This window comes from Ursus arctos, unplaced genomic scaffold (genome assembly GCF_023065955.2).
Source record: "Ursus arctos isolate Adak ecotype North America unplaced genomic scaffold, UrsArc2.0 scaffold_12, whole genome shotgun sequence".
NCBI lineage: Eukaryota > Metazoa > Chordata > Mammalia > Carnivora > Ursidae > Ursus > Ursus arctos.
The window spans coordinates 55,719,187-55,744,788 of NW_026622786.1; the positions used below are offsets into that span (position 1 = coordinate 55,719,187).

General features: G+C 39.6%; 2 protein-coding genes across 8 annotated transcripts in view; one reads left to right on the forward strand and one right to left on the reverse strand.

Moving 5' to 3' along the window:
• The window catches only part of PATJ (PATJ crumbs cell polarity complex component), a 336,460-nt gene extending 330,729 nt beyond the window's left edge, over positions 1–5,731 (reverse strand). For all 4 annotated transcript variants that reach the window (XM_048220189.2, XM_026497951.4, XM_026497952.4 and 1 more), the window contains exon 1: positions 5,579–5,731. The gene's annotated coding sequence lies outside the window, so the exon portion shown is untranslated. The remainder of the gene's footprint in view (positions 1–5,578) is intronic.
• A 3,588-nt stretch (positions 5,732–9,319) lies between these two features.
• The window catches only part of TM2D1 (TM2 domain containing 1), a 46,686-nt gene continuing 30,403 nt past the window's right edge, over positions 9,320–25,602 (forward strand). For all 4 annotated transcript variants that reach the window (XM_026497954.4, XM_026497956.4, XM_044383807.3 and 1 more), the window contains exons 1-3: positions 9,320–9,522; positions 11,594–11,667; positions 23,075–23,183. In XM_026497954.4, coding sequence (XP_026353739.2) covers positions 9,356–9,522; positions 11,594–11,667; positions 23,075–23,183 — 350 coding nt within the window. In that variant the 5' untranslated portion in view covers positions 9,320–9,355. The remainder of the gene's footprint in view (positions 9,523–11,593; positions 11,668–23,074; positions 23,184–25,602) is intronic.

The following is a 25,602-nucleotide window of genomic DNA, read 5'->3' on the forward strand; positions in this document are numbered from 1 at the left end:
AGACTCAATCCCAGCACTCTGGGGTAACTGACTGAGCCACCGAGGCTCCCAACAACTTAAAGTTTCTATTGCTTCCTTTGAAGTGCAAAGCTCAGGTTGTATCTAATTATCACGGCTTTGTCCCCAAAGCTCAGCATTTGTGAGGTACCAATTAAGTGGGAAACAAACTCTCCAAGCCAAAGTAAACACATCTGCCACCATGCTAATGCGGATTCAAGACAGTTGTCATAGCCTTGTGTCCCTATCAAATGACAAGGCCTTTTGTAAACCCCTAAGATATAAAAGATAATACATTTTTGGCTGCTGCCAAAACACTACATTCCTGGAATTCTGGAAACAGATATATAAATTTCAGAACAATCCTGATATTTTGGGGGCCGTATGCTTAAGCTATAACCAATGCTTAATTAACTGCACTTAATGGTAGGTATTCGGGACATGTTGAAATTGAAGATGAAAGATACCATGTTAAACTCAGAATCAGAACTGAAAATTGAGTCAGTTCTTCAGAATAATTCACTTGGCTAAATACTAATTTTCTTACTGAACTATTCAAAGTTAATAAATGTATATCAATATTCTGCCTGTGACTTGGCCACTGAATGAGAACAAAGTTAAACTGTTTCATGGTATGCTTTTGTATTTCTGTTGGTGGCAGTTTTCTCTAACGATTGACGAAAAACAAAAACAAACAAAAAAAACCCCAAATCTGGGCAATTTTCACACTTATGGATCTCTGTGCAGAAGACCAAGCATTCATAAATGATTAGCTTCCACCTCAAATATTCTGTTCAATTCTCCCCACACTGCAGGCTGTATGCCCTTCTCTCCGGAAATACGGTCATGGCATTTTTGGCATGCTTGTGATATTCAAAACAATCCTAGCAAATTTTGAAACAGACCAAACTAGGCTTCCCACCAATGTTCACCCTCCTCTCCTTCTTCCTCCTGACCTTTTCACCAGACCATTTAATCTGTCATTAAGCCACATAATTCACCTTTTGGTGTCTACTATGCACCAAATGCAAGGACATTCTGTAAAACATCTCATTTTCTTAACAATGTAGTATTATCACCCCCATTTTGCAGATGCAGAGAACTTGCTACGATTTCAAAAAAACAAGGGGGAAACTTCACCTTGGGAGGAGGGAAAGTCAACCACTAATGACTTTAAAAAGGAGAGTTGGATATTTCACATTTTCGACAGCGAGAGAATGTTTGCCAACCTAACCCTCAACATCCACTTAACTGCCCTCCCTCCCCTACCAGACTCTTGTCCTGGAGCTTCATTAAAATCTCCAGAAAATAACTCCAAGGGGATTGACAGCCCTTTTCAAGGCAGAAGCCTTACTCAGCCCCTACTGTCCAAGTCACGCCCATCAATTAGGGGTCAAAGCTAAATGAAAACTGGTCTGCCCCTCAAAGCTATCTACTAACTAGGCAGGATGTGCAGAGCCCCAAAACAAAGGGCAGGACTTTGGTTTTGTTTTTAAGAGTAAGACCAACATGAGAGAATGCTCATCTCACAGAAGCTTTTTTTCTTTTTAAGTTTAAGTAATCTCTACACCTAACGTGGGGCTCGAACTCACAACTCCAAGACCGAGTCACACGCTCCTCCAACTAGGCAGCCAGGTGCCCCTTACAAACTTGTTTAACGTGAAGGCAGCTTCATAAACACACATAATCAATATACAGAGAACTCAAATCTGAAATTCTTAAAACACACTCTACCTTTGTTTACAATATTGTTGTTCGACAGGTCTTTAAACTATATAAATGGTCATCATACTGTATATTCATCCTTCAGCAATTTGTTTTACCTTATCTCTAAAGTTTTGAGATTTAGTCATGAGGCTATATGCAGCTTCTCTTCATTCACTGTAACTACTAAATAGTATTCCACTGTAGGAATCCATGATTTATTCCCCCAGTCTCCTGCGAATGAGCACTTAATTGTTTCCTATTGGTCACAAACACAAAAACAGGATTAGAACTAAATACCTACCTCACTAATCTACTGTTTTCTAGCTGACTCAGTCACCAAGTCGATAGCCTAGGAGCTTTGAAATCCTGGAGACCTGGGATCTACTGCTGGGACCCGCTCTGTGTTCTTGCACCCCCTGTCTAAATTTCCCTATATCTCAGATTTCTCATTTGTAAAATAGAGTTAATGAAAATTACCACATATTCACCATTGAAAGGACTAACTAAGGTATTAGAAAACATGCATCCTGGCCCACAGTGTACCTTCAATACCGAGTAGCTACTATTGTTATCAACAACATCTCCTTTCAATCAAAATTACTTAAGGTATTTTAGGGCCTTCAAAAAAACTAATAAATTTTTTTAGCTGAGATTTTGCTATGCACTCCATAATGGTTATTGCTCAGAAGACTGAAATTCAGTAATGCAATAAATATAAGGGAGGGGAGAGTGGGAAGGCAAATAACTTGGGAATTTAAAAAAACCTGTTTATAAGTAGGAATGTAAGCGCTTCAGTCCACTAAACCCTCTCAAGGATAAACATACTCATACTGAATCCTAACCCAGTGCTGTTCAACAGAAAAATGTGAGCCATGTAAGTAACCTCAATTTTTCTAGTAGCTGCATGAAAAAGGTTAAAAGCAACAGGGAAAGTTAATTTTAATAATATATTTTACTTCACCCAATATATACAATCATTTCAAGATGCAAATAATATTAAAAATAATGAGGTATTTTACTTTTTGTTTTACGCTAAATCTTCAAAATCTGACATGTCCTTTACATTTGCAGCACATGTCCATCTCGACTGGCCCTACTCAAAGTGCCCAATAGTCCCGTCACATGTGCAGGGAGCTCACCAAGTTGACAGCACAGTTTCACCCATGGCTTTTCAGGAAGATCCCTGTACCGTGTTTTTAGCTGGTAAACAAAAGTCTTGATGCCTTTTATTAAAGTAACTCACAAACTTCAGTTCTTCCCAATAAAAATAGCACAATTCCATAATGTTATCAGAAGTTATTACCGTGGAGGAGCAAAGAGGGGGAGAATAATGGCTCACAGTTTACAACACATTCTTTAAAAGGATTTAATTTCAACCTCCCCGAAACTCAGTGAGGTAGATCATTTACAGACTGGAAAACAGAGGACCAGGGTTAAGTGACTTGCCAAGTCTGACAGTAAGTGGGCCCAATACCACGTCTCCAAACTCCACAGGTTGCACAGGTGTACAAACGCAAAACCTAAGTGGGCTCAGCAGAGATCTATCCCGGTGACTCAAGTAAGGGTCTAAATTTCTATTTGCACCGGAACTTAAAATGAGGACTTTAAAAAGGCATCCAAACCTACACAAAAATATCTGAGTATGAAAAAACCGTAGCAATGGTCAAGCAATCTCGAATATAAAGGTGGGATAGTTCTGTCTCTGAAAATTTACTACCAAGGTGAGCAAAATCTTTACAAATTAAACACCATTTTGGCTTCCCCACCCTAATGTACTTTTGTTAAACAAAGCATGTAAACTCAAACTACTTGGTTGTTTAGCTTAAGGACCATTACTAAACGTGTTTCTTTTTTTAAGATTTTATTTATTTATTTGACAGAGAGACAGCCAGCGAGAGAGGGAACACAAGCAGGGGGAGTGGGAGAGGAAGAAGCAGTCTCCCTGCGGAGGAGCCTGATGTGGGGCTCGATCCCATAACGCCGGGATCACGCCCTGAGCCGAAGGCTGACGCTTAACCGCTGTGCCACCCAGGCGCCCCATTACTAAACGTTTTTAAGTAAAAATGCAATTATAAGGATTATGGAATGCTGAACCTCTAATAATCACAAGATTCTAGTAGTGATCTCACTACTATGGAAAAATACACAGGTTTCCATTTTTTAAGAAAACTGACTGAAAGATAATATACCATAATTTTATTAGTGGTTACTTTCAGCGATAGGTGGGTTTATTTTCTCCAATTTTCTACAATGAATATAGATTAGCTTTATGGTTTAATATCAATACATGACTTAAACTTACTAAGGCCTTCAGAGGTGCCTGTTTGGCTCAGCCCATAGAGCATGTAACACTTGATCTCTCCGGGTGGTAAGTCTAAGTCCCAATCTTGGGAGTAGAGTTTACTTTAAAAATAATAAACGTACTAAGGCCTCTAAACACAGGTAAGAGCTTAATACAATTTCTCTTCCATTTTAAACACAACTATTATTCTAATGCCAAGGTCATCTTATGTAACTCTTAACAGGATCTCAATTAGCAAACCTCCTCAGAACGGAGTTTACAAATTCTATCTCCTAAAGTACCTTCCAGCTCTGATATTAACTTTTTAGTTATTTTAAATTTTTAATAACCCTTATATAGGCCACAGGGGTCTAGAAACATCAAGTCCATTTTAGTTAAAAGTCACAAGCCCCCCTAACTTTTTCCTGATACTGCACAATGAAGCAATTTGAGTTTTTACGCCCACTAGCTTTTTTCTAAAAAAGATGTGTACAAATGAATTGGCAGGCAATAGGAGCTTAGACAGACTAGAATGTGGTATCAACCATGCTCGGTGTAACTGAGATTTCTCTTTCTTCTGGGTCTCCAGGAGGTTTCTTCATGAAGAAACACTTGTTTGATGCTCACCTATCAATGGCCAGACTCTAAATACACCTGAGAATCAACTCAGAGAAACAGGGCCCTGAAAGGCGAACGCTCCGAATTGCAGAGACAAACCAGTGAACAACTAATTCGAATCCAAAGTGATAAGAGCCATCTGGAGATATGACAAAGTGCCAAATGAACACTCCTGGGGGAGATAAATTTGGCACACCTCCTAGTTGTGCCGGGAGGGTTGGGGCTCTTGGGGTGGGGGGAGGGGCAGGACTTGAAAATGTTTTCCTGAGCTTGACTTAAAGCAGGAATCCAGCAATATCCCCAGAGCCTGGAGGCCACAGTACTTTCCATCTGATCCTCCCCACCTAAAAAGTGAGGTTAGCAGAGCCCAAGCCTGACCGCCGGCCTGGGAACTCGGCTACGTGACCACCCGGCACCCAGGTGGGGCTGGGGCCAAGTCGTCCTCTCATAAGATCTGGGAACCCCCTCCTTCTCCGGGCCCCTGTGTCAGGCCACCACCTGTTCACTCCTCTCACCGTCACCAGTGGAGGAAAAGACTCCGCCCAGCTCTGGGGCCAAGCGCAGGCACCGATCTGGGTGCAAAATTTGATCCCTGCCAATCCCGGAACAGAAGTGGGCCGAGATTTGAGGGCCGGCAGGGCCTGCCGAGGCTGGGCGGCTCCGCGGCCGGCGGCCTCCGGCTAGCTCTGCACCGAGCCGGGGGGTGGGGGGGGGGGAAGTGGGGGGCCACGGTGGGGTCACCCAGGCCGGACGCCGGAGGACCGCGCCCCGCACCCTCCGTGGGCCTGGCGGGGCGCCCACCCGCGCCCTGGGTCTCCGGTGTCCAGCTCCTCCCGGAGGGGGGGCGGAGAGCGCGCCGGGGGCAGGGGAGGCGGGCTCCCACGCAGGAAGAAGAGCTGCCCCCCGCCGGCCTCGGGACTCAGGGACTACCACCCCGCACCGCATGCGCCCGCACAGCCCGGACCCCCGCTTTACCTGGTCCGGCCGAGGCTCGGGAGCGGGCGAGCGGGCGGGCACGGCGTCGGCCCTCCCTCACCTGGGCGGAAGTGAGCGGCCCAGGGTGACCGCGCCTCACCTGGCAGGCCCTTCCCTAGCACCGACCCTCCCCGCCCGGGGCGGGGCGCCGGGGTGGCGCGGGCGGGGGAGCCTGGGCCGAGGGAGGCCGACTCTGGGGAGGGGAGTGCGGGGGCGGTGGGCTTTCCCGGTCTCTGCAGGTGAAATTTGTCTGGGCGAGGGAGGGTTAAAGAGCCTGAAAAAGGTAGGGTCTGGGGGCCAAGTGGTGGGGGCAGCCCGTGCTAATGGGGTGGGGAGATCCTGCTGGGCAGGTGTTGTAGGAGGGCTGGCGGAGAAAGAGACCCAAAGTCAGGCAAATGAAAGTATATTGATGAAAACTTGGTCAGATCTAATTAGTCCCCCATTGTCCCTTTCCTTTCAGTTTGGTCATTTGTCCCTTGTGTTTTCTATATCGGATGACCCAAAATTAAATTCTAAGACGTCTACCTGGGGAAATTTAGTTGGGGAAATAAAGGAATCCAACAATATTTGTCTGTAATATGCAGGACACTAACTTATACATACTGATGTGGGAAATAAGGGCAGAAGAAAAATTATTAAATTTCCTTACTACCTATAGCCCATTAACAAGTCCTTGAGATAGAGTGCCCGTCCTTCAGGAACTCCGCTGCATCAATGTTAATACTTTGCTAAGGGCAAGAGGCAATCTTAGCCCAGCCCCCAGGATCCTGTAAGTCTACTTTTAACATATAAAAATTCCTTTGGAAACTTCCTTTATCTCTACCCCCCAGGATACATGTAGGCAATCATCCTCCAAGCATATGACCCACCGATATACATCTGAAGGGTCTCATGACTGAGGGTTTACTAAACAGTAATAAATGACCTTTCCCAACAACAGCTAGCGCCCTCCTGATCCTGGAAACCCTGTTTCCAAAATACCTGGGAGGCTTACGCTATTCCTAAGCCCCCTCCCAACTTGAAAGTATATAATGGGCCACTTCTCATGACCCCAGTGCAGCTCTTTCTGCCCACGGGTCCTGTCCCCGAGCTTAAATAAAACCACCTTTTTGCACCAAAGATGTCTCAAGAATTCTTTCTTGGCTGCGGACTTGGAACCCTAACGTCTTTCCTACCTCATTTTCCATACCTCATTTTCTCTGTGAAGAAACTGCACTCCTAATAGGTTAAGTGATTTCCCCAACGTTTGGGACTACATGGGATCTTCTGACTCTTAAGTCGTATTTTACTTCACTATACATTTTAACATTTTTATTCTTGATATCATAACTTGACTTTGAGAAAGTTCTGTGTAAAACCTACAATTCCACTCTCTTTAATTATTCCACTCGCTTTAACTAAAGAATTTTGATGATTTACTTTGTATAATAAGGTCCATGCATTAACCATAAAGAAAATCAATCTTCAAGTCTGTATTCATTGAACAGATGCAGTATTTGTTAGGCACTGTGATTGACTCTGTAAAATGTTTTAAAAAAAGGGGGGATACCTGTCCTCAAGGAAGATGAGGCATATATACAAAACAGCTGCAACATAAGAATATTTGTTGTAAGATAAAGCACTTGGCACTTTACAGTGTCGTTAGTTTGCTTGTTTTAAAGGAAATATTACTTGCTAGGCCTGCTTAAAAGATACACAATTGCAGCCTGGTCCTGCTTGTCAGGAGCTAACAAACTATTAAGGGAAATCAATTTATACAATAACTTAGATTACCAAAGACAATGAACCCAGAACTTGCAGAAAACAGAGACTACGCTTATTGAAAGCATCTGTTAGGACTTAAAAGGTTTGTTTTTTTTTAAGATTTTATTTATTTATTTGACAGAGAGAGACACAGCGAGAAAGGTAACACAAGCAAGGGGAGTGGGAGAGGAAGAAGCAGGGTCCCAGCGGAGGAGCCTGATGTGGGGCTCGATTCCAGAACGCTGGGATCACGCCCTGAACGTGAAGGCAGACGCGTAACGACTGCGCCACCCAGGCGCCCCTCTAGGTTGTATGTTTTTAGATCATCATGTATCCTATGAAGATACAACTCTGTTCCTCCAGTTTGGCCTGGATTTTTAATTATTCTTATATTAGTGACAAAACATTGTGTACTACGTACTGTTTTGGGGGGAATATCTTAATCAAAACCCTTGTACTACTACAGTATCTAGTACAGGCTTCTATTTAAACAATTATCAAATAGTACTTTAATTGTTTATCTTTTCTCCTAGTAAACATAACGTTTTTAATTATTAGATTCTTGTCTCTTCAGTTTTTGAGTCTGTAGGGTCTTGCCTGATGTTGTGCACATAGTAAATGCTTGATAAATATTTCTATGGAGGGGAAGAGAGAGCAAAGAAGGAAAGGATAAAGGGAGGAAAGAGAGAAAAGAGAGAAGTCAACTTAAAACAGGAAGTTTAAAATAGAACTAGTAAATTTCAAATTTCCTATCATTTAAATCTTTAATTAAGCATAAATATTTTAATTTAAAAATACCATAGGGGCGCCTGTGACTCTTGATCTCCGTCTTGTAGTTTCAAACCCCACTGTGGCTGTAGGCATTACTTTAAATAAAATCTTCAAAAAAATAAAAATAAAAATAGCATAGTAATGCTGAAAAATTGGTTTAAGAAAAATTTTAACTGTAGTTACAATACTAAAATATTACTACAAATCATTTCATGTCCTCCTATTCCCAAAATGATACTTTGCATAATACATTATCCCATGCTTCTCCAAGTGTGGTATCTGGACTAGCAAACTCACATCACTTGGAAACCCCATAAATATGCAAATTATCCTGCCCCACCCTAAATTTTCATAATCAGAAACTGAGGGTGGGTCCCATTCTTGGTGTTTTAACAAAGCTTCCAGATAATTCTGATGCTCCCTAAAATTTGAGAACCACTGCGTAATGCAATTCTTCAAAATTAGTACTACTGTGAATGAGGAGGCACCGAATTCAAATATTTTTATGTTAGAGAAAATGGCTTAAACTTTGACTAAAGAAAGTAAACGTGTTGCCCAAGGTAAAAGATATCCCCACTACAGAACTTTTAGAACATAAAGAAATTTAGAAAGAAGAGATGGAGGGAAAAAACTCCAACTTTTCACTTAGTGTAGTCGTAAATTCTTTAATCTTTTGTTATAGGCCCTCTCGCTCGCATAAATGTCCTCTACTAAAAATAAAAGTGTAATGCCTATTTTTGTGATGGAGTCCTTAAGTTCTGTTTAAGAGCCTTCCATAAGTTCTTCTCTAAGCGAACAGATAGGTCATTATATCATAATAGTAAGAGCACAGATTCTGAAATCCGGCAAAGACCAGTCTGATTCCAATTCAGTAACTAAGGTTGACATGCTTTTTAGCGTCGTTGAGCCTGGCTCATTATCTGTAAACCCAAATCCTACCAGGACTAACCGAGATAGTGTTTGTAAAGCGTTTAACAAATCGCCGAGTGCCGCTGGCACATTTGCGGGTGGAAAAGTCACAGCAGCGTTAGCACGGGAGGAAGCAGTGGATGCGAGGCCGCTGATTTTCAAAGCGAGCCTACTTGGGTATCTCAAAGACAAATCACAGCTCTCCCAGGTAAATCCGAAGGCCCTGTAGCGGAAAAAAAACAGCCTTCCACCGAGGCATGGTCCCTTTAAGAGCCTCGCTCCCTCCGCCCTTCTCCCGCCCCAGCCTAGGCAAAGGCGGAACCGGAAGTGGTGGGGGACGCGCCGGTCCCCAGCATGGCGGCCACCTGGCCCTCCGGGCTGGTTGCTACGGAGGCCGTGGCCGCCCAGCTCCTGGGTGTCCTGTGGTTCGTGTCAGTCACCACGGGACCTTGGGGAGCTGCTGCTATCGCCGCCGCCAGCAGCGAGGAGACGATTAAGTGCGAGGACCTCAAATTGGGACAATATCCTCTGTGAGGAGCCCCCCCCTCCGCCTTGGGGGCGAGGTAGATTAGGGGTCGCGAGTGGGTCGCGGCCCTCAACAGGGGCCAGGGTTGTGCTTAAGGAATCGGTGACTTGTGGTTTTTAATGACCGCGGAACTCTGGGAGGTGAAAAGAGCTGTGCGGGTGGGAAGGACAGCGGTCACCCTGTGTGATTTCCTTGGGATTTTACTGATTGTTAGCACTTCCTCGTCTGATCCACCTATTTTTATTATTAATTAGTTAATTACGAGATCCTGAAGTATGCCAGGCCTTGTTCTAGGCACTAGTAATAAAAAGATCGATTATTAGCGCTTCCCCTTCTGATTCACCTGTTCTTATTATTAATTACCGGTGGGTTTATTTTTCAACAAACGCCGAGATCCTGAAGTATGTCAGGCCCTGTTCTAGGCACTAGTAATAAAAAGATTGATAGTCTCCACCCTAGAAGTTTGCTGACTTGGGGGCGGAGACAAATAAGTATTTAATAACGATATAACCCTTGTATGTTGCCCAGTTATCATTAACTCTGTGCGTATCTCCTTACATCATCGTCAAACTCCGCAAGATGCCAGACTGTCAGGGGGCAAACTCCTGCTCCGTGTTGTAACTGTAGGCCAATTATCTGAACTCTGTTTTCTCTTGAGTAAAAATGTAGATAACAATGGTACCAACTTAAAAAGGCTTGTTGTGAGAAATTAGTGCAAGCGAATCACATACAACAATGCCTGGCACATAGTAAGAACTATCTGTGTTATTTACGGATGAGGAAACTGAGGCTGAAGGGGTAAGTGAATCTGCTCATTGTAATAGCTCTGATGAAGGGAGGAACAATATGAAATGGGAGTTACAGTCAAAATAGCTACTTTTGTACAAAATTAGATCATTTTATACAAATTGTAGAGCAGAAAAATTAATAACAGAAGCCAGAGATATAAGAAAGACTCTAGGAGACAAATTTTTAAATTTAAGAAAATTCTATCCTATAGTATTTTTATGTGAATTGGGGAGAGGCAGCCATTAGTAGATGCTTACACAACAGCTCTAATTTGCTGAATACCATTGTGCTTGGAGTTTGAGAATCACTGACCTAGTAAGTTGAGTCTTTTTTGGCAAAAATGTCAGAGCGATTCTAAGAAATAATTGGATGGTATGAAGAGTTGTAAGATTTGAACCCTAGAGAGATGTGGCTGAGCATTTGGTGATGAAAAATGGAAAATGGCTGTTACTCCTGGTATGAAGATTAGGTAGTACTGAAAAAAACCTTAAAAGCATGTCGTGTTCTCTGTTTCCGGAGACATCTTGTGAATTTATCCCATTTTAGAGTCAATAAAATATTTAGGATACAAAAGCTGCCTGCAAGTGTATTGAACATCTATTAGAGGACAGTTATTATACCTGTTTTCAAAAGCTTAAGATCCTGTTGGGGAGACCATGTAGACTCACCTAAAAGAACTATCTTCTCTGCAGTCTAATGGAAAGTGCTCTAGCTTGGAATCAGGAAACCTGATTTTACTCCCTATCACTTGTTACATGACTTTGGATAAGTCTCTCAAACTTCGAGCCTCAGTTTGTGCTTCTGTAATATGGGAATAATAGTATCTACTTCACAGGGTTATTTGTGCTACATGAAGTTATGTAAGGGGGCCCTTGGTGCTACTAAGTTATAGGGCCCCATAAATTAGTTCAATCAAATCTCCAGAAACTGATTTTTTTTTAACCTGAAGCTTTCTTACAATAATTTAGTAAAGATTTTAATTTCCATTTTTCCTTTATTCTTTATGCTTAACCCTGACTAATGTTCTTTAAGGATGGCATCCTTGCTAGAGCTTTTAATACGTATTAAGTTAATATATTTTTCCTGTAATAAATTAATGATCAAGTAGTATTTAGCGATGCTAAAAGTATATTTGTGGTTATGCTTGTTGCTTTGGACCAGCTAACAGCTTTTTCTTACATGTAGATGTAAACATGAGTTTATAATACAAGACATTAAAGACAAGGTGATAATGTTTTGTGTTGAAATGTTATTCATATTTCCTTAACTTTTCTCACATATATTTGTAAAGATCCAAAAATAAATGATGCCACACAAGAACCAGTTAACTGTACAAACTACACAGCTCATGGTAAGACTCCCAGAAACATGTTTTTATTTTTATTTATTTTTATTTTTTTAAAGATTTTATTTATTTATTTGACAGAGAGAGACAGCCAGCGAGAGAGGGAACACAAGCAGGGGGAGTGGGAGAGGAAGAAGCAGGCTCCCAGCGGAGGAGCCTGATGTGGGGCTCGATCCCAGGACTCTGGGATCACGCCCTGAGCCGAAGGCGGACGCTTAACAACTAAGCCACCCAGGCGCCCCTGGAAACATGTTTTTAAAAACAATTTTTGAAACATGACTTCATAAATCCCATGTATGATCACTAAAAGTAATAAATGTGTGCTTTTTCTTGAGTTAAAACATTATTCAGTTTCTAGAACAACTTAAATTGGAGAACTGGCTAAGAGTTGTTAATATTTAATTTAGGAAGAATATTATTCTTAGTTTTGTGACCTGGGGACTTTTATATTTTCATTCATTTTTTTTAAACCTTTGGAATCAGTTTATGTAGCTTATGCAGAGATGTCTTAGCTTAGATTTTTAATTACTTAAAAGGAACTTAAAATGGGACTGTTAGCCCCGTCAGTTCCAATGAGAAGTTACATCACCCATACTATACAGTTGTAATAAACTTAGGTACATCCTAAGCATGAAAACCGTACTGTTAGGACTTTAAATATGCATCCGTATTTTCTTTTTTTTTTTTCTTTTTAGTATTATAGAGATGTTTTGATAATAGATACCACCCTCAGCCTAATGATTTTGGGGAGCTTCTGTTATTCTAAAATGTGTAGAATGCCAGATAAAAACTAATGAATTGTTCTGATCTTTTCTTCTATGGGGGAATGTGTTGGAAGGGAGGCAGACAGATGTATGTTGGAACTATTTAGCCTTCTTATTTGGCATGGTACGTAATGATGGCAGTTACATGGTATTAATTTGAGAAACGAGCACCTATTCAGTATATACTGATTGTTTTATGTATTAGGCAAGAAATAAGACAGTAATTGGTGTTTTCTTTTTAAAATCTCTTTAACAGGTTCATTATGTAAATGAGATTAAAGGAATTGTTTTTCTTACAGCAAAAAACTTTCGTTTTTCAACCTATTCAAATAATTGAACTCTTGATTATGAATTCGTATATATTTTAAAAAGCAAATCTTCTTTTATCTTTTTATCTTTATATTTTGGCACACGAGCCCAATTATAGTCAACAAAGATACTTGAAAATAAGTTGTGTTAAACTTTTATAATTGGCATTTAGCTACTATTCTGAAGAAGTATAAACAGTATTAGGTTTTACATATATCTATATATATGATTTGTATAGCAGATATTGCTTAGTATGTATACATTTATTTAATTTAGATGTGTTAAACTTAAAGGAACTTTGTTTTTTTAGTTAATTTATAAGTATACTCTGATTTGTTGGTTTTACAGTTCAGTGTTTTATATTGTGCTTTCTGAACACAGAATAGAGTTAACATATATAACAAAGACTCAGCTTTCAGATACTCAACCATTTATATGCAAGATATTAGAAATCTGTGAATACTTTTGTGACTCAGGTATCTAACTAAATTAGGAAGCAGGCAGCCACCTATCTCAAAAAAGCATTTTCTAGCCTGTAGTGTTCTTTGCAGATACAAGGATTTTGAAGGAAATTATGCAACTAAAAAGAATAGTTTCTGCCCAAAAGACCTTTGCCCTTCATTTAGGAGTCTCTTGTGTAAGATAAGTTTGAATCCACTTGTACAATTACTGATAAATAAGTTTATAAACGTACAAAATCAAATGATCAGACTAGTAGGAAGTAAAAGGACTTGGAGGTATTATGGTACTATCATGGCTTATCAGGTAAGTACTCATAGTTGATGTAAGGGGAGAGCTACAGGACAATAAAAGGAAGGTTTTCTATAAAAGGGAATGATATGATTATTCATTTGGAGAGAAGAAACCAAGTGCCGTATTGAATGTGGGAACACGTATAAAATGTAGATTAATTAATAAATGACTTTAAATCATTATCATGATTTTAAGAAGAAAATAAAGTTTCTGAGACAAAGATGAGTCACAGGGTGGCTGCATATAGATACACAATTGGTACATGACACCGGCATCTAGCTGTGAGCCGGGATAGATTTCTGCCATCCCAGCCCAATGCTCATGAGGCTGTGTCTGTCCATGGGAAGTTTTTCTTTTCATTACCTTTTTAAAACATACAAGGGCTAGTGGAGTAGTTATGGTGAATCACTTCTAAGTCCTGATAGGAAGGACATCAAAATGACCCCCGAAACATGATTTTGGGTCTAACATGGAACTGATTAACAGGAGAAAAGTATTAAGGTTGTGAAAATGGTGAGTTAAATGATCTTTCTCAGCCTCCCAGCCAAGATTGTTCTTCCTCAGTTTTTTCAGTATGTATACGAAGACTATTACAGAATCCTCAAACTAAGTTTAATTTTCTTCAACAGTACTTTTTGGGTAGGGATGAATAAGAACAATGTTTTACAAAGAGGGGATTTCAAGGTAGAAGAATTGGGACCAAAGGCAAAGTAATTCAACTGTAACATTAGATTAATGTGATCTTAAAATAGCTCCCAATTAGAGATACAGGCTTCCAGTTATGGAATGAATTAAGTCACAGGGATGTCAGGTACAGCATAGGGAAGTCACTGGTATTGCAATAGCGTTGTCCAGAACAGATGGTAGCTACACTTGTGAGCGTAGCATAGTGTATAGACTTGTCCAATCACTATGTTGTACACCTGAAACTAATGTAACATTGTATGTCAACTATATACTTCAATTTGTAAAATAAAAAAAAAAAAAACCCTAAGGACAACCAATCACAAAAAGTCAGTGAGAACTTTCCAAATAAGGCAAATTCTTAAGGTGTAACCAATCAAATAACTTTCTTGCTTTGCTTACACTTCTGTATAGAAGTCTGCTAACTCCGACAGGTGGGGGAGAGCACTCTAACCACTTCCACTTTGGCACAGCCCAATTCAAATTGATTTTTGCTCAAATAAACTCTTACAATTAAAAAGAAAAATAGCTTCCGTTTAGCCCAATGCCAACTAAGAAGCATATTTACTTACTGAGAAATGATTTGTAATAGACAATTTGATAATTAAATTGATTAAAATAAATGGATCAAGACAATTACCCTAATGAAAATTAATTTATAAGATATCTATTATTTATTGAGAAATTATTTATTTACTGTATTTATTGAGAGATTACATGCAGGCTTCTACTAAGTGGTAGAGATGATATATGAAAGAAGACAAAATCTCTGCCCTCAAAGAATGTTCTGTCTAGATTGTACAGACATACATAGGCAAGTGTTTTCAATTTTCTGATCAGTGAAACAAAAGTATTTAGACTCCATCTCTAGAAAATTTTGCTCTGGTCCTTTGGCAGATCTTTTTTATTTTTTTAAGTTTTTATTGAAATGCATTTATAGGAAAGTACACATAAGTGTAACTCAAATGATTTTTCTCAAACTGAACACATTTGTGAATGCTTCCAAATCAAGAACTAACATGATTAACACACCAAAAGTCCCTTCGTGCTCTCTTATAGTCACTGTTCTGCCCTAATGGATAGCCATTACCCTAACTTCTAACAACATACATTAGTTATGTAAAGAGTATGTTATTTTTAGACTTTTTATTTGGGGATAATGTTTTTTTCTTTATTAAATATTTTTATTTATTTATTTATTTATTTTTTAAGATTTTATTTACTCATTCGACAGAGATAGAGACAGCCAGCGAGAGAGGGAAAAGCAGGGGAAGTGGGAGAGAAAGAAGCAGGCTCATAGCGGAAGAGCCTGATGTGGGGCTCGATTCCATAACGCTAGGATCACGCCCTGAGCCGAAGGCAGATGCCCAACTGCTGTGCCACCCAGGCGCCCCTATTTTTATTTATTTTGAGAGAGAGAGAGTGTGTGAACACATGCACAAGCCCAGGGTTGGGGGGGTGGGACGCAGAGGGAGAGAGAGAATCTCCAGCAGACTCCATGCCCGGCATGCAGCCTGATGCTGGGGCTCAATCTTAGGACCCTGAGATCATAACCTGAGCTGAAATCAAGAATCGGATGCTTAACTGACTGAGCCACCCAGGCATCCCTACTTGGAGATATTTTCAAGCTTACAGAAAAGTTGCAAGAATAAGAGTAGTACAAAGAGGGACGCCTGGGTGGCTTAGTCAGTTAAGCGCCTGCCTTCGGCTCAGGTCATGATCTCAGGGTCCTGAGATTGAGTCCCGTATCAGGCTTTTTGCTCAGCAGGGAGCCTGCTTCTCCCTCTGCCTGCTGCTCCCCCTAATTGTTCTCTGTCTCTGTCTGTCTCTCTTTCTGACAAGTAAATAAATAAAATCTTTAAAAAAAAAAAAAAGTACAAAGAACACCCATACATCTTGTGCCCAGATTCACCAGTTGTAAACACATATTCTTCTTGCTTTATCATTGTGTGCTCATGCATTCTATCTTTCAATTTGTATGTATTTTGCCCCGTGTTTGTTTTTCCTAAGAATAGAGATAGTCTACTTGATGTAAACTTTAGTAAATTTAATATTAATATTTGTACTTTACCATCCATATTCTAATTTTATCAGTGACCCTAAGTAATGTTTTTATAGCATTTTTTTTGCAGTGCAGGGTACTAAGATCAGGTTTTGACCCTTAAATCTGACAAATCAAGACTAGTCCAGAGCCAAGATGTTAACTGGAGTAGGATCCCAAACCACTTACTCCCTAGGTCAGTCCTTCTGATCGTTATGAAATGATCTTTGTTTATTTCTGATAGTTTTTTTCCATTTAAAAAATGCTACTTTTTATAATTGAAAATTCTGTGTACTTACTGGTTTAAACTGATGCTATCTAAATCACAGACATTGGCCAGAGCAAAACTTTTACAGGAAATCCGTGAATTGAGTAGTTTTCAGGTTGTAGCATGTTGCTTGATTTTGTCTACTAGGTAACATTTATTGGTAACTGGCTTTCTTAGTCTTATCATATTGATTTGTTTATTTTTGCTTGTTCCTGAAATCAGTGTAAGCATGGAATTATGGTATAATGGAAGGAGTATTGATTAAGAAATAATGAGTGTCAGCCTAGGATTTCCAGAGTCTTACCTACTTATAAGGCTTTTGTCAAGTCATTTAATTTCTTAGGATCTCAGTTTTCATGTTTGTGAAAGAAAAGGAGCTATTACTAGTTTTGTCTACTTATTAGGATTTTAAAAAAAATAAGGGTCAGTGAGACACCAGGCTGGCCCAGTCAGTAGAACATGCAGCTCTTAATCTTGGGATCATGAGTTCAAGCCCCACGTTGGGCATAGAGACTACTTAAAAAAAAAAATAAGGGTCGTGGGGCGCCTGGGTGGCGCAGTCGTTAAGCGTCTGCCTTCGGCTCAGGGCGTGATCCCAGCGTTCTGGGATCGAGCCCCACATCAGGCTCCTCCGCTATGAGCCTGCTTCTTCCTCTCCCACTCCCCCTGCTTGTGTTCCCTCTCTCGCTGGCTGTCTCTGTCTCTGTCGAATAAATAAAAAAAATCTTTAAAAAAAAAAAAAAATAAGGGTCGAAAGAAATTATCATAAAGTATATAAAAAGAAACTCTAGGGGCGCCTGGGTGGCACAGCAGTTAAGCGTCTGCCTTTGGCTCAGGGTGTGATCCCAGCATTCTGGGATCGAGCCCCACATCAGGCTCCTCCGCTATGAGCCTGCTTCTTCCTCTCCCACTTCCCCTGCTTGTGTTCCCTCTCTCGCTGGCTGTCTCTATCTCTGTCAAATAAATAAATAAAATCTTAAAAAAAAAAAAAAGAAACTCTAGGGTTGCGGGCTTCTTTTGATTGGTTAATTTCATTTACACAAAATCTTCCCTTAGTGTTACAGCCACTCCGAGTGTTATATTCATTTCTCATGTCAGTTTTCTTAATATTGAAGTTCTCTAATTTACTAGAGTGGAGAACCTAATACTTGTTGAACACTTTCTTTAACCATGTATCATGCTTTACATGCCATATGCTTTTACTACATACCCAACACCATTACAAGAGTATTATCCACATTTCACAGATGACAAAAACAAGATTCAGTGAGGTTTTACAACTTGCTCAAAGGAACAAACTAGTTAAGTTGGCAGAGTTTGGACTTAAACCCAGATTTGTCCAATTCTAAAGTCCTGCTCTTTGGAGTTCACTGTCAATTCAATGAAATCTGATTAAATCAGTATTGATGTTTCTCTTACTATTTTCTCATGTAATCTCTATATATATTTGGAGCAGCAGATTATCCTTAATAAATTACATCATTTTCTTTTTTTTCTTTTTTTTAGGATTTTATTTATTTATTTGACAGAGAGAGAGAGAGATAGCCAGCGAGAGAGGGAACACAAGCAGGGGGAGTGGGAGAGGAAGAAATAGTCTCCCAGCAAAGCAGGGAGCCCTATGTGGGGCTCGATCCCAGGACTCTGGGATCATGCCCTGAGCCGAAGGCAGATGCTTAACGACTGAGCCACCCAGGCGCCCCTAAAGTACATCATTTTCATCCCTTGAAATAATTAGCTCATACTTCTCTCAAACTTTAGAATCCTTGTAGGAATGTGGTTTCCTCTTCATTCTGGTACCTCTTTCCACTGTTTGTAGTTTTCCTGAGGTTCTGAGCCTGGAGCATTGAGCATTTTTCTCTCATGTCTCATGTCAAATATAAATCATTTCCTATGATAGAAATGAAAAAATATCATTGAAAACTGTAATTGTCAAAATTTGTTATTTGACCAATTAATAATATCTAATTGAAAATAGGTATGATTTCTTAGTATTTAATATTTTTATAAGGCCTTTTTACAACTCACCTATTAGTGTTCGATTTTTTAGAATGTTGTGCAGGAAACTCATCTCAAAAAACAATGCATTTTTATTAGGCAAGGTGTATTGGACAATAACCCCAACTGGAATCATAATTATAGCGTTTTGCATTGTAACTCTCTCTTTAAGATCTGATTTTAGCTAGTCTGCAGGAAGATCTCACAACGCTGTAAGACGAGAAAGTAGCACTTCAAATTGAGCAAGTAAGTGCAAGGTAATACATTTAGAGGAAGATTATCTAAAATTTAGCAATAGAATTCTATCTTATGGCACAGTTTGCCAATCCAGAACTTACTACCGTGAGGATTTAAAAAAAATTAAAAATCCATTTTGAGGAAAAACGTGTGTTTATAGATTTCTTGCAGATCACTTCTTTGTGGAGGTGGAATGGTCCTCATCAAGGCAAAAAACTAACTTTTTAAACCAGACATCTCTTTGACTTATATGCCTGATGCCTAAGCTCTTGTACATGTACTCCTGGAGGTAGACAGAGCTTTCCAAGAGGTAAACAGGTATCATTGTTGAAGTAGTTTCCTAGGGCTATTATAAGAGTGTTACAACAGACATTGACGGTCTCAGTTCTGGAGGCTAGAAATCTGAAATCACGGTGTTGGCAGGGCCATGCTCCCTCTCAAACTCTGGGTGGAATATATCCTCCGCTCTTCTGACCTGCTGGTGGTGGCCAGCCAGCCTTGGCATTCCCTGGCTTGTAATTGCATCAGTCTGGTCTCTGCTTCTGTCCTCACATAGCATTCTCTCTGTATGTCTTCATATCATCTTCTCCCTGTTATGTGTGCGTGTAATTTCCCCTGTTTATAAGGACAACAGCTTTACTGGATTAGGACCCACCCTAATGACCTCATTTTAACTTGGTTAAATCTGCAAAGACTTTCCTTCCAAATATGGTCATACTCTGAGGTACTGAAGGTTAGCCCTTAAACATATCTTTTAGGGGGACATAATTCAGCCCATGACAGGTGTCTTTAAAGGAATTGATTTCCAGATCCTCAGATAGTATGTGTTTGCTTTTCCTAAAATTGATGTAAATTTTCTGAATTTTTTTTTTTTTAAGATTTATTTATTAGATAGAGAGAGGGAGGGAGCTCAGGGGGTGGGGGGACAGACGGAGGGGGAGTGAAGCAAACTCCCCACTGAGCCCAATGCAGGGTTTGATCTCAAGATCCTGAAACCATGACCTGAGGTGAAATCAAGAGTTCAGTGCTTAACTGACCAAGCCACCCAAGTGCCCCCAAATTTCTGAATTTTTTTTTTTTAAGATTTTATTTATTTAGTTGACAGAGACAGCCAGCGAGAGAGGGAACACAAGCAGGGGGAGTGGGAGAGGAAGAAGCAGGCTCCCAGTGGAGGAGCCTGATGTGGGGCTTGATCCCATAACGCCGGGATCACGCCCTGAGCCGAAGGTAGACGCTTAACGACTGCGCCACCCAGGTGCCCCCAAATTTCTGAATTTTTAAGAGGAGCTCTTTCATATCTAGTCTCTGTTGGATAATGATGGCTATCTGATTGCTGTGGTGTTCAGATTCCATTGTAAAGTGTGCTATAACATTTAAATTTAATGGCAATATTTATAATATGCTGGAAATTATCTTTTTTCCAACCATTTAAGTCCATGATGAGAAACTTTAGATATCACCTTAAGTGTGTAAGGAAGTACAAAGTTGTAAAAAGTTACTTTAGGGAGTGTGCAAGCAAAATTTTTTGAAGACCACTAGTCTAGAGCAGGGTTTCTCAACCTTGGGATTACTGATGTTTTGGATTAGGTAATTCTTTGTTACGAGGAGGCTGTTTTATACATTGTAGGATCTTTAGGAGCATCCCTGGCCTCTACCTCCAAGGTGGCAGTAGCAACTCCCCAGAGGTAACAACCAAAAATGTCTCCAGATATTGCCAAGTGTCCCCTGGGGAGCGAAATTGCCCTTGGTCATTGAAATAGAGCGTATTGATCTTCTTTCAGTTGGTAGCATGGAATATAAGCATTTCAGGCGTTTGCTAATCTCAGTTTTGAGTTATCTACTATATAGTGCTAGACATGACCCAAGATGGCAGATTTTCAAGAGATATCACCTAAGGGTCGTCATGATAATTTATTCACAAAAGTCAATACATTTTATCCCAGTATCAAGGCAGGTGTCCAAACAGCTACGTATAAATTGTCTGTTAACTTTTGCCCTATCTCTGTAGATTATAAATGCTTGCTTGTATCTCGAGTCAAGAAATGGCTGTGTGGAAAACCTCTATGTTTTGTAAACGTTCTTATTGAGGACTTTCTCTGTGTTTCCCTTGGGTCATGAACCAAATCCAAGTTCCTGCAGTCGCTCAGAGGTGAAATGAAATGCTGTCTCTCAGTTGTATCACAAAAGCGCTGCAAAGATTTTTGTCTTAACTATCAGGAAGCTCTGATCTATGTTTGTGGCTCAATTAGTGTGTTCTCTTACTTGTTTCCTAGTACAGTTGACCCTTCAACAATCAAAGGGTTAGGGCGCTGACCCCTGTGCAATAGAAGGTCTGTGTATAACTTCCAATTTCCCCAAAACTTAACTGCTGATAGCCTACTGTTGGCCAGAAGCTTAATACATATTTTGTATATGTATTATATACTGTACTCTTACATAAAGTAAGCTAGAGCAAAGAATGTTATTAAGAAAATTATAAGGAAAATATATTTACAGTACTATGTTGTATTCATTGAGGAAAATCCACATGTAAGTATATGTATGCAGTTCAAACCAGTGTTATTCAAGAGTCAACTGTATATTATTTCCTCGCTATTTATTTATTTGACAGAGAGAGAGACAGCCAGCGAGAGAGGGAACACAAGCAGGGGGAGTGGGAGAGGAAGAAGCAGACTCCCAGCGGAGGAGCCTGATGCGGGTCTCGATCCCAGAATGCTGGGATCACGCCCTGAGCCGAAGGCAGACGCTTAACGACTGAGCCGCCCAGGCGCCCCTATTTCTTCACTCTTTGTCTTCCCTTCATCTTATTACTTTTTGCTTGTTTAATTGGTTCTCAGTTATACTGAATCTGTGTCTTACAGTGTAAGCACCTGGTTTTGGACATGCAAATACATTAGATAAGTTTAGGGGCGCCTGGCCCACATCAAGCTCCTCCGCTGGGAGCCTGTTTCTTCCTCTCCCACTCCCCCTGCTTGTGTTCCCTCTCTCGCTGGCTGTCTCTGTCAAATAAATAAATAAAATCTTTAAAAAAAAATACATTAGATAAGTTTATAGGTTACGTAGTATGAACTTTCAATAACCCAACAGAAGTGTGTAAAGTAATTTTATGTGTTTTTCCGACATCATTTTCTCAGTGTACTACTGTGGCCTATAAAAGGAAATCCTAAGATAATTATAAAGTACACATAAATGAATACCATTTTCCTTTCATGATAAAACTCTAGGGCTTCTGTGGCTTTTTTAGACTATTATACAAGGTTCTATTTTCATTTTCTGAAATAAAAAAAAACACAATCCTGTAATTATTGATCCTAAACATAGAGATAAGCAGTCTGAAACTAGCCTAAAAGCATTAGTACCTTTTAATCAGAAATGGTAAAGGAAGAAAAGACAATAACATTTATTGAATAGCTACTGTATGCTGTGCTTTATACTAGGTACTTTATATCATATTAAATCCCCACGATGGTCCTATGAAGTAGATGATCTTAGTGCTCTTTTTACCTACGAGGAATCCAAGGTTCTCAAAGAGGCAATGCACATAGGTCATGCTCATTCCAAAGTTCTTGCTCTTTACACAGTGAGGCTATAAAGGCTTCAGGACAGCCCTTGCCTAGCACATAGTAAGCTCTGTAAGTATTACTTCCTCTTATTATGTCATCTGGGGTAGGAGTAAAGATAAAAAATGCTAAATACTAAAATGGTATACTACATCAATTCCTGGAGGGAATAGAGAAATACATTCAGAGCAAGTAATGGCGGAGGGGGGGGGGGGCTTGGCTGGCTCAGTCAGTAGAGCATGTGACTCTTGATCTCGGGGTGGTGAGTTCAAGCCCCACATTGGGCATAGAGATTACTTAATAAATAAAATGAACAATCAAAAGAAAATAATCTATTTAGAGTAGATGAAAAAAATCTTAGTTTATAGTAACTGTCTTCTGCAAGAGTTAATATAAACTGAAAATACAAAATCAGATCATGTTAAATTTAATGAATTACCCAATGAGTTACCAACAAAAACGTGAGCAGTATTCTTTACCCTAGAGATGAGGTAAAGGGCAGTAATACTTTGCAATTCTTCCCTTATCACCTTTGTCAGAGGCAGAAGATTCAACTAGAAGTGTCATGCATCAAACTCAGTGTGACAATTCTTATATTTTTGTGTTGAGACCACTATATCATATTATCCTTTATTTAGATATTCCTATCTAAAGTCTCATGTCAGATGTTATATTGGGAGGTAGTGTGTTATAATTTTATATTTTCTTGTGCTTTTTGCTAATCTTAAACATGATTACATACCTTTCCTGCAGAAAAAACCACAGTGGTTTCTTGCTTTTTTTTTTTTTTTCCTGCCTTTAGTTCCTTGTTTTCCAGCACCCAACATAACTTGTAAGGATTTTGGTGGCAATGAAACACATTTTACTGGAAATGAAGTTGGTTTTCTCAAGCCTGTATCTTGCCGAAATGTGTAAGTCCATTACTGAAGCTAAATTTTCAGGTTACTTGCCTATGTTGTATCTTGACTGCATGGAGTAAAGAGATAAAAAGTTACTTTATGGGGAAAATCCTGCAGTAATATAATTTATCTTTTTTGCCTTTCTCAGAAAACCTCTATTTTAAGTGTGCATATTGTTAATATAAATGCAATTTACCACCAAGTAAAGCATAGTAGTTCACTATGTGGGATAACTAGAGACTGAATAGCCTCATGCCATGTTAATTCAGTCAGTTTAGCCACTAAATGAGTTCTGAAAAATTCTGTTTTTAAAATTCGGGGAATTTCTAGAATACAAAAAAGGAATCATGTACTTCTAGTATTAAAAGAATGTTGGGTGCCTTGGTGGCTCAGTTGGTTAAGCATCTGACTCTTGGTTTGGGCTCAAGTCATGATCTCAGGGTGGTGAGGTCGGGCTCTGCACTCAGTGTAGAGCCTGCTTGAAATTCTCTGTCTCCCTGTCTCTCTTTGTCTCTCTCTCTCTCAAATAAATAAATACATCTTTAAAAAAAATAAAAGAATGTTAATTATTAATCATTTGCATATTAAGGGCATTTTGAAATTTGGTTTCATTCTTTGTAATAGATATGGTTGATGAATGGTTAAACAATAAAAAATTCGTTTGGGATGTTAAGACAAGTGGCTTTATTTTGTTAGGAGTGTTCTTTGTTTAAAGGCCTTTTAAGTTTGCTTTTTATTTTTGCTGTAGTAAAGCTAGCAATCTTATTCTTATATTTCTGCCTTGTACTAAAAACATGATTTAGTTTTATCCATTCTTAGTAATTGGTGGCACTATAATCTTTTAACTGTACATTGTTACATTTTATTTGATGGCACCTATTTGCAGCTGTATCAAGAAATTTTCTTTCTTTCTTTCTTTCTTTCTTTCTTTCTTTCTTTCTTTCTTTCTTTCTTTCTTTCTTTCTGTTTGGCTGTTTCTACCAGCTCTACTAGAATTCCTAGAAATTACTAGTGAAGTCTTATTTTTCTTTTGACCCTCCTTCACTGAGTTAATGAGGAGCTTTAGATTCTATCTTGCTGTGTAATCCTAACCCAATCACTTAAGCTTTTTGGGTTCTAAGATTTCTCATTAGTAAAGTAAAAATTGCTAGAAGGAATTACTTCTAAGTACTTATATATGGTTTAGTCGAGTTTTGAATTTATGGATTGATATATTTTTTTAAGATTTTATTTATTTATTTGTCAGAGAGAGAGAGAGAGAACAGGCCAGGGGAGCAGCAGGCAGAGGGAGAAGCAGGCTCCCCACTGAGCAAGGAACCCAACGTGGACCTCGGTCTCAGGACCCTGGGATCATGACCTGGGCTGAAGGCAGACGTTTAACTGACTGAGCCACCCAGGCGTACCTGGATTGTGCTGATCTAAGACATCATAGGTTATAATACAACAACTTAGAAAATCAATCATCTGCTGAGAACAGCTAACCACGCAGGTTGGACTCACAGGTTTATATTACCTGTAATGATAATACCATAATGGTCTGTTATTCAATTTCCAAGTTAAGTCTGATTTTTCTTTCAGTGTCTCCGGGCAGATTAGGCTCAGTGTGACTGAGCTGTACTAATCATGCTCACAAGACACTGATGTCAGTTATGAGAAGAAATGTAACTATCAGGGAAACCAGATACTTGCAAGTGTACTGGCCAATTTATTCCCCTCCTATAGTAAAATCTACAATTCCAAAGTAGAATTTGCTTAATGAGCATTGAATCAGAACTAGTGGAGCTAAATTGATGGGTAATTTTAATGATAAGTCACAAAATTAAGATCACCCCATAAATCATTTTCTTGTATCAGAATATTCAGTATATGTCTACCAAAGAGCCAGCTGCTGGTCAGCTACTGAATACTCATGACAAATTCTTATTCATTGAATGTTCCTTTCCCAGTTCGCATATTTTCCTTCTCCTTTTAGCATATTCTTTTTCAAACTGTATATAATATTAATACTTGATTTAAACTCCCATCTTAATATTGCAGATACAGTCATTGTATAATGTATTCTCCAGCACCTGAAGTCTGGTAACCATGTCTGATTGATCACCAAACCACACACCTGTTTATACTGGCCAACTATTTTAGTTGGAGCACACTAACTGCTGTAACAGATGCCTTTAGAATTTCAGTGGCTTAACGCAATAAAAGTTATTTCCTACCCACATCATAGTCCAGTTGGTGTTGGCGTGGGAGGGCTGGATGAGGTAAGGGGAGTGATTGTTGCTCCATGCAGTCATGCAGGAGCCTTGCTCCTTTCATCTTGTGGCTTTGCTTCCTCTTGTCCTCAGAGTCCTTTCCATTCAGCCAGCAGATGGGGAAGAGGAAAAGGAACCCCGTGTAGGAGTGTTTTATGGACCAGATCTAGAAATGGCATACA